This window comes from Anolis sagrei, chromosome 6 (assembly GCF_037176765.1).
Source record: "Anolis sagrei isolate rAnoSag1 chromosome 6, rAnoSag1.mat, whole genome shotgun sequence".
Classification (NCBI taxonomy): domain Eukaryota; kingdom Metazoa; phylum Chordata; class Lepidosauria; order Squamata; family Dactyloidae; genus Anolis; species Anolis sagrei.
Genome location: NC_090026.1, coordinates 26,102,835 through 26,112,553, shown reverse-complemented (window position 1 = coordinate 26,112,553; position 9,719 = coordinate 26,102,835). Strand labels below are relative to the sequence as shown.

The 9,719-nt window shown below is 38.9% G+C and overlaps 1 protein-coding gene across 1 annotated transcript; it reads right to left on the bottom strand.

Annotated features, from left to right (window-relative positions):
- Positions 1 to 8,041: 8,041 nt before the first annotated feature.
- Positions 8,042 to 9,013, bottom strand: LOC132779421 (olfactory receptor 6B1-like). Its single transcript, XM_060783115.2, has one exon. It carries the CDS (start codon positions 9,011 to 9,013, stop codon positions 8,042 to 8,044), a length of 972 nt encoding a protein of 323 aa, XP_060639098.2.
- Positions 9,014 to 9,719: the final 706 nt, after the last annotated feature.

The window sequence follows — 9,719 nt, the reverse complement described above, 5'->3', positions numbered from 1 at the left end:
ATTATTAGCAAACAGTGGAATACCAATAGGAACAACTTTTTGATTTAAGTTTTAGACAGTTACTGGCTGAGTAATATAAATGAATTATGATCAATCCCAAAATATATTATTTATTTATTTAAAATATTTTTATTCTGCCCTTCTCACCCCGAAGGGGATTCAGGGCGGAGCACAGCATATATACGGCAAACATTCAATGCTTATTTGACCCATTGAAGACCAAAAACATGGTGTAATTGCCTTCATGCTCCCAGGAGTCAGAGGGATAAACAAAAGTCATCAACATTGGAGGGGAATGTGGCTTGGGATCCACTTTGGGTTACAGCATTCATGGTGGCTTTGTAACTCTTAGCAATCATTAATCTTTGATGCACAGAGGGGCTGGGAAACTATGAAGGGGGAAGGATCTTGCCCATCCATGCTTTCCTCAATACACGTCAAGGTCACATTTCATCATGATGACTTCTCCTCTAGAATTCACATTCTTGTGTTTAGAACTTGCTTTGAGCCATCCCTGCCCCCACCCCATCAGACTTGCTACTACAAAAAGGAATTCTTTGCAGTTTATGAGGTGCTGTCCATCTGTAGCCAGCAGTATTCTATTTAAGAGATTAGGACGATATTCACAGAAGCCAAACCTCTCTCATCTATGTAGTCAGCCATTCAATTTTGTGTGTTCTTATTCCCATTTAGTTCTCTAATGGCAGAATAGGCAAGGATATAACTTGCACTGTCTTCCCAGAGTTTCATAGTCATATGTGGTAGTCCTGTAAATTTATTTTAAAAATTTGGAAAAGGTATTTAAAGAAATAAGGGCAACAATAAAAATAGAGCTAAAAAATACACCAGAAATAGCTTTGTTATCGATATATAATAAGAGGATACTATCACAAGAAGAGAAAGAATTGACCTCTAGTTTATCAATGACTGCAAGATTGATAGTGGCAAAGGATTGGAAAGATAAAAGGGAAATCCATTTAGAAGAATGATATAGAGAAATTTGGAATATAAAAATCAGTGATAAACTGACTTATGATATTAAAGTTAAAAAGGGTATATAGAAACAAACAGATTTCTGGGACATATGGGGTAAATTTATTGAGTTTATATTCATTGAAGGAAAGGGGAATAAACCTGCAATAGAAACAATGAAACATTGGAATTAAAAGATAAGATGAGTTGGTCCAGGAAGATGCATTAGTAACAGAGCAGCTAATCTGCACAACAAACGCAAGGGGGAGCCAGACGATAAGAGATAGCAATGCATGGGTCGGCAACATGGGGTGAAAGGTTGTCATTACTGCTTGTTTGTTCTTTATCATGAATACTAGTCTAAAGGAAATAATAATCAACTGAGAAAGCATGCTTACTTGTTTATGTAACTAATAAAATATAAAATCATTTTATGGTCTATATAATAACTATTTCAGCCATAACAGTGTTATGCTTGAAACATATAGAGAAAGTTTGAATATCTTTGAGAAGGTTGCTTCCAACACTCAGAGAGAAGTCAAATGACCCTTCCAGGCAGTGCTAAATTCCAAAAGACAGGGCTAAATTCTCCTGGGATGTTAAATTCTAGTTTCTCCCAGGATTTAGTCCAAATACCAATCACAAACCCCAGAATTTTGCAGGGGTGTGTGGGTGGCTACATTCCTCCTGTACCGATCCCAGATCAGCCCAAGGAGGGCAGGGGCACTGCCAGCCTCATCCTCTGTGTCCTCCATTTCCACCTCCTCTTAAAAGAGGAAGCCTCCAATTGAAGCGTGAAGCCCTTTCCCCCTCTCCTTTGTCCCTTGGAAGAGCCAATAAAGGACTTTGAGGAGGAGGGAAGGATTCCTCCTCAAAGGTTCACTGCTGGCTGTTCAAGGGAGGAGACAGAGATGAAAAGGCTTCAGGTCTCAAATGGAGCATTCCTCCTGTAAATTGAGAGGAAAATGGGGGATAGGGAGGGGAGACTATCCCTCTTCTCCAGGCTGCCCAAGTCTGGGGAGGAGAAATGGCTATGGAAATGGAAACTGGGATCCTGGAAGTTTTCCATGGGTCTCATATCTCCAAAGATCTGGACCTTCAGGCAAGGTCTGGATCTTTAAAGATATTTTAAAGCCTGGATTAAACCTAGTAAATCCAGTTTACTCCAGTTTTAAACAGATTAGCCTGAAACACCATCTGGATGCCTCAGGTTAATCCATTTCCTAGCCTGCATTTTAGGGGTGTGTAGATGGGGCCTAAGACTGGATCTATTTAGATATCCCATTAGAATCATAGAAGCATAGAGTTAGAAGAGACCTCATGGGCCATCAAATCCAACCCCCTGCCAAGAAACATTAGGTCCGGGTCATCCCGAAAAGTCAATTTCTAATGGAATATGGGTTCTGTGGGGACTCACTCTTAGGTAGTCCTGAGACTACCCAGGGATCTGTCCCTACAGCTCACCTCGGTTCTCTAGGTTTCCAAAAGCTTGGACAACTGAGGAAGGCCCCCACCCTACCAACCCCCTTCCCTAAAAGCCTTAAAAGAAAAGAAAAATTTACTGTGCCACTATTAGGCCTCTCTGGAACCTCAAATGCACCTGGAGGCAGGGGGGCAAATTGCTTATGCCCCCCTCCCCCCGCCTCCTGGTGCGTCATTAGTACGGTTCAGAAGCTTTAGAGAGGAAAGGCCACTTCTTTCTTTAACCCACTCCAAAGTGGGTTCAAGTCTAATCTGGAAGTGCTCTGAGCCAGTCTCCAAGAATAAACACCTGCACCATTACCCTATACCTGCACTCATCACCACAGGAAAATGTGATGGATTTTGCCTGGGTCACCACTGCTATTGCTTTCAACAGGCCATAAAACTCTGTGCAAGCTCCTTGCCATAAGGGATACCGGTGCCGATGGCCAAATGAGACACCAATGCAACCAGCAAAAAGGAGCAGGTGATCTCTTTCCTTTTTGCTGATCATTTGGGAATCTTTTTCTGACATTAACAGAGGCACCAATGATAACCAGAAGCTCAGCTATCTGGGAGTGGTGATGGCAGTTAACATAGGCCTCTTCCACACTGTCCCTATATCCCAGGATCTGATCCAAAATTTTCTTCTTAATCCAGATTATCTGGCAGTGGAGAGTCATGCAATCCATTTTAAATCAGATAATCTGGGATCAGGTCTTTGGATATAGGACAGTGTAGAAGGGGCCATAGAAGAGGTAATATACAGGCTACCCCAGTGAACAGAGGTGTCTGAGAGCCACTAGGCAATGGTCCCAGATTCAACTAAATTGCTTCCGTGTAGGTGACCGCCTCAACTGAAATTTGAAGGAGCTGTTCAGTGTGCAGTTTCCTGTACCCCAATGTAGCTTCCAAACAGGGTCATAGCCAGAGGGGGCTAACCTCCAAATGTGTCAGGTTAAAAAAACCCTGGTTTACTCACACATTTTAACTAGTTAACCAAATCATGAGTAAACCAGGTTTTTTTTTTAAAAAAAAACCTGACACCTTTGGGGGTGGAAGGGTGTGTGTGTGTTTGAACTCTTAAACCCCCTTCCTCTGGCTACAGCCCTGATTCCAAACTTTAATTCGAACTAAAATTTGGAATGTTTTTATTGCCCACTGAGATGACAGCCATCAACCACTACCATAAACAAGCAATTTTCCAAGACTGCTTCTACACTGCCATATAATCCAGTTCAAAGTAGATCATCTGGATTTTATTTGGCTTGAGTATTCTGTGTAATTTACAGTAAATATTATGTAATGTTTCTTTAAATTGTGACTGAGGAAGATACTGTGTGCTGTAATGATATTTCTTTCCTTTGTTTTCTATTTTTAATGTAATGCTGTGTATCTGTCTACTTAGACATGTACCTCCATGCAATATTCACTGTACCATAGAAACACATTGCCATGTTTTTTGTGTAGCAGAATAGCACACAAACTGGCTTTATTATTCCAGAAGCTGGTATTCACCAATTTACAATAAATCTTATCACTGTCCATCAGAAATTCTTCCTGGACAAATAGGCCTTGGGACGTTTTTGTATTAAACATCCTTTACTCTAAACTTTATTTCTCTCTTCAGTCTGCTTGTTACACTAGACCTCAGGGACGCTTGCAGATAGTTCACTGTCATTGTTTTGTGCCAGGTGGTTTGTACCTTCATTAGCAAAGCTCTTGAGTTTTCAAGTTATAATTAGGCTTTTTGTGTTTGCTATAGACCTTAGAGTAGCTAAAATGGCTCTCCCTCCCTGGGCGAAGAGAAGACTGAAAATGTTCAATTACTTTAGTTAAACTTTTATAATTATCTGAGTTACTAACTACTGTGCACAAAGGAACCCATTATCTAGGCTGCACATTAATTGCATAAGATTGTCTAGAGAAACATGTGTGGATAGATAACTTTGCTTATCAGAAAGAAGTTTCTATGATGCTCTAAGAAAAAAAGGTATAGGAGTTATGTACTGAATAATGTAGATTGACATGTCAAAGACTAACACACTTCAATGCAATGTCTGCTATTTATCTCCAAGTCTAGCCTCTTGAATTTAGTAAAGATTACCCCTTAATCTATAAAAATAAAAATGTAATGTTCATTTGTGGGATTAACATAACTCAAAAACCACTGGACAAATTGACACCAAATTTGGCCACAAGACACCTACTAACCCAAGGAGTGACCATCACTCAAAAAATTGATTTTGCCATTTGGGAGTGGTAGTTGATGGGATTTATAATTAACCTACAATCAAAGAGAATTCTGAACTCCACCAATGATGGAATTGAACCAAACGTGGCACACAGGACTTTCATGATCAACAGAAAACACTAGAAGGGTTTGGTGGGCATTGACCTTGAGTTTGGGGGTTGCAGTTCACCTACATCCAGAAAGCACTGTGGACTCAAACAATGATGGATCTGGACCAAACTTGACACGGATATTCCATATGCCCAAATATGAACACAGATGGATTTTGGCGGAAATAGACCTTGACATTTGGGAGTTGTAGTTACTGGGATTTATAGTTCACCTACGATGAAAGAGCACTCTGAACCCCACCAATGACAGAATTGGGACAAACTTCCAACACAGAACCCCCATGACCAACAGAAAATACTTAAGGCCATCCAGTCCAACTCCCTTTACCAGGGCAAGAAAACGTAACCAAAGTCCTCCTGACAAAGAATTATTCAGCCATTGATATATATGATAGATATATATGATTCACACACACAGAGATATAGTATCATAGATTAGAAAGGGACCCCTAAAGAAGGACAATTATATGTTGCATGTGCCAGAGTAGGCAAACCAGACAATCTCCACATCAACACTGACAAAGAAACAGCCTCTGTATTTATGATATTATACTCTGAGATTTGAGCATACACAAATTTGGCATTTATATGGGATCCTGGAATTAAATCCCAGTGGAAACCAGTGGCTCACTGCATGTGTTTGTGTTTCATTTATAAGTTTCTTCTAATGAATCAATTTTTGAGCACATTTTTTTTTCAAAATCACACATTTTTTTTATCATTTTACCTTGACTGAAGTGTGTTTCTGAGGGTGTTGCATACAGACATTTTACCATTCAATATGCAAGAGAGAATTGCCATGTGTAAAAGCCAGCATGGTTTGGATGGGGATGACAATGATGAGACACAAAATAGCTTAGTTCTTTAGATCTGTAGGCCAGGGTTCAATTCCTTGCTAGGCCATGGAAACCCACAGAGTGACCCTGGGTGAGTCAGATACTCTCAGGATCAGTAAAACCTGTGATAGCTTAGACATAGCATTGCCATAAGTTCAAAATTACTTATGGCGATTATGTATACACACATACACAAACATTTGGGAATCTATTGTAATATCAGGCTTCATTTGCATCAGTGTTTAATTCCAGAAACTGTGTGAACTAGCCAATGTCAAATCAAAATATGAACCCAACCCATATTTTACTTGACACTTCTCTGAGTACAAACTTGATCAGAACAGATTCATTGGAGTATTTCTGTTTTGAGAACGTACACATGTAGATCCCTCAAACAAGTTCAATTTATGTGTGAAAGTTATTAGCAAGATCAGTAAACAAGATTCCCTCTTAAGTCACTGGGCTCTCAGTGTAGTTGGATTCTTTGCATAGAATTATTAAATAGAGAGTTGTGAACAACTTCCTTAAGAAGCAATGAGATGAGTTTTTGATTGTTTAATGCATTACATGTGTTTTATTTGAATGAAGTGAAAGAAGAACTAGTAAGATTTGTTGGTGGAAACAGGAGACACATTTACTGTATTTATTAAACAATCTTGATTCAGGAGACAGATGGTTCAAATGGACTGGTAGTGTCATTGCTAAACTATCCATGAAATAATGAGACATGTAAAATGGTTTCAAATGTGGGTCAATTTATTTAAACTATTATCTATTTAAATATTCATTGAGAAGAGCAAATTGGAGGAGTAAACTAGCACAGGAGCATCTGGGGTTTCTACCAGACTTCCTCCTCAGCTTCACATGAGGCCCAGAGAAAACCCCCAATCTGGATTTCTTAGTGGTTGGACATCTCCTGGAAAGACAATCTGAGGGTCAAACCCTGAATTCACCTGAGTTAGAATGGGCATGAAATCCCAGGCTAGCCCCAAGGACACTCTCATTCTCAGCCCCTATAGAACAAGACATGCAGGTGCAGTTCCAGAGATCTGCCATTTAACAAATAGGAGCCACAGGTATTTGCTCTACTTTCCACCCACTCCCCCTGTACCATCACAACCTATGGCACATATGGGGCAAATATCTGCTTAGTCTCTTTCCTACTCGGTTATCCAATATTATCCTAAAAATATCTGGTTTCCCGTTATAGATAAATGGATCCTCTCATGATGGAAAATATGCCCAGAGTCACCAGGTATTCTGAGAGTTACCAGGTTCAATTTAGTCTAGGACTGTGAAAAAAATTGACTATTGACTATTGATGACCTACATGTAGGTTATAGAGCTACTTGTCAATGCACTGTAGTTGGTACCAATTTTGAGTCATTTGATATAAAGCAACAGCTTAACTTAGAGTCACCTTTTGTCTACTGTAAAAGGTTGTTTCCTCAAATTTTGGAAATGATTACCATTTATCTCATCTGAACATGTATATCATTAAAACTGAGAACACATGCTCCTCTCTTCAATTATTTTTTCTGTTGAGTATATTTGATATTTATGTAATTCTGATTTTTCCTCTGAATTATTCATTCTTCATTATAAATACAATATCATTTGCTGCCATCTATTAGATGAGTCAGAGATTCGAATCTAGGGAGAGTGCAGATGAGTTCCCTCTGTCAGCTCCAGCTACCATGTAGGGACATGAGAGAAGCCTCCCACAAAGATGGTAAAACATCAAAAACATCCAGGTGTCCCCAGGGCAATGTCCCTGCAGACAACCAATTCTCTCACACCAGAAGTGTGCAGTTTCTCAAGTCGCTCCTGACATGAAAAAAAATATATATATTGGCAATTTCTAAAGGAATGTGACTATAGCCCCACACTTCCCCTATATTCCAGGATCTAATCCCAGATTATCTGCTTATCACAGGTTATCTGGCAATGGAAACTCATATAATCCAGTTTAAAGCAAATAATCTTGGGTCAGATCCTGGGATATAGGGGCAGTGCGGGAGGGGGTGGTGTCTATGCTGTCATAGAGAAGAAGAATTAATTCTGCTGATTCCTCATGGAGCTTTGTTCCTAATTATTGTTTGAGAACATACCCTTTGTCTGGAAATCCAGATTTAGGACTTTAATTACCCTTTAATCTTTTTGCCCCATCTAAAACTTTCTCTTTCACAGCTGGCAATCATACTTGCATGTCATGTGCTTTTACAGGGGACCAGGGGATTTGTTGTTTTGCCATTGACAGCAAAAATGTCATATCAAAGCCCTATACATCAAGTATCAGCATATCTTGAAAAGGCTGCCTTTGATATTATCCCAACACACATAAAAACTCACTCTTTAGAAAATTAAAAGAAAGGCTAGAAAATGCTAAGAACATTTTTTTGGCTAAACTACCTGATCCATTCAACCTTAGGCACGAAGTTCTGAGACAGGGATTGGGGGGTACGGAAAGCTTTCTTCACAGCCCCCTTGATCTCTTGATTTCTCAAACAGTAAATGAAAGGATTCAACATTGGAGTTACAATGGTATATACAACAGAAACCAATTTGTTAAGATTGAAAGGATGGATTCTCTTTGGCCTTGCATACATGAAGAGAGTAGCTGAGAAGAAGATTGTGACTACAGTGAGGTGAGCAGCACATGTGGAGAAAGCCTTCTTCTGGCCCTGGGCAGAACGAATACCCAAAATTGTTCTGATAATGCAGATATATGAAATGATTGTAATTGACAATGGGATTAACAGAATTATTAAGGCCAAGACAAAGTCCACTATTTCAGCCACTGTCATATCTTCACATGCCATATGTAACAAGGGTGAAATGTCACAGTAGAAGTGGTTGATGATGTGAGGACCACAAAAGGGCAGTCGAGATATGAAGACAACCTTCAACATTGAAGCCACGAATCCAGTTAGCCATGAACCCACTGCTAACTGCATGCAGAAATGTTGGGTCATGATGGTTGAATAGCGCAATGGGTTGCAGATGGCCACATATCGATCATAGGCCATTACTGCCAGAAGAACACATTCTGTACATATGAGGGAACTGAAAAAGTAGAGTTGGGTCATGCACCCTTCAAAGGAGATGGTATTTTCTTTCACTAGGAAGTTGACCAATAACTTTGGAACAATGACACAAATGTACCATGACTCTAGGAAGGAGAGGTTGCTGAGGAAGAAATACATGGGTTTATTAAGATAAGGGTTGGTTTTGATCACAGCAATGATAATAACGTTTTCTAAGAGTGTCAAAATGTAGGCTACAAGGAATATAACAAAGAGAAACACTTGAAGTTCCATGGAAGTTGGAAATCCAAGCAAGACAAACACTTTGGAGGTGCTTTTATTCTTATGATCCATAGATCTATAAGAAAGAAGGAAAATAAAAAAAATGTGTTAGAATAATACAATGGTGGTAATTAAAAAAAATAAGGACACAGTAATTAGAGAAGAAAAATATATCAGGAGGACACAGTAAAAAAAGAAAGCTATTAGAACTCTGAATGCAGAACAGATATATGTTGTAATAAAGTGCATGTTATGCAGTTTATTGATTTTGAAATTAAGGTATTTTAGTTATCATGTCCATATCTGTTATCTGTTTCATTTGTCTACAGTGATGTGTTCTATTCTGAAAATTGTACTTCAATCTAAGGTGAATTTTTCAGGAGCCAATTTATACAATAAACCTATGTTGGGAGTTCTAAAAGAAAGCAAATGCAAAATTAGTCTTCAAATTCTTAGCATGGCTGCTGGAATGAACTTTTTTTAGGATACAGAAAACCTAGGGGCATGTTTTTCTCATGTTTAAAATTATTGTACTAATTTTTATGTACTAATTTTTAGGGGTACAATTTATCTACATGCTTGTTACTGGGAGCTACCAACAACTGTTGGTTATAAACAAAGGTACCCCCCTCAAAATTCCAACCTAAGGCAAAAAAGGATTAATGTACACAGAATTACATGTGGAAATAGCTAAAATCAAACACTAAGAAACAATTGAATCAATATATATCAGCTGATTTCTACTTCATCATAGGATATTAGAACAATGTGTTCATGT

What these genes read in the sequence shown, in the direction of transcription:
- LOC132779421 (XM_060783115.2), bottom strand. Translation starts at nt 9,013, where the DNA reads ATGGATCATAAGAATAAAAGCACCTCCAAAGTGTTTGTCTTGCTTGGA.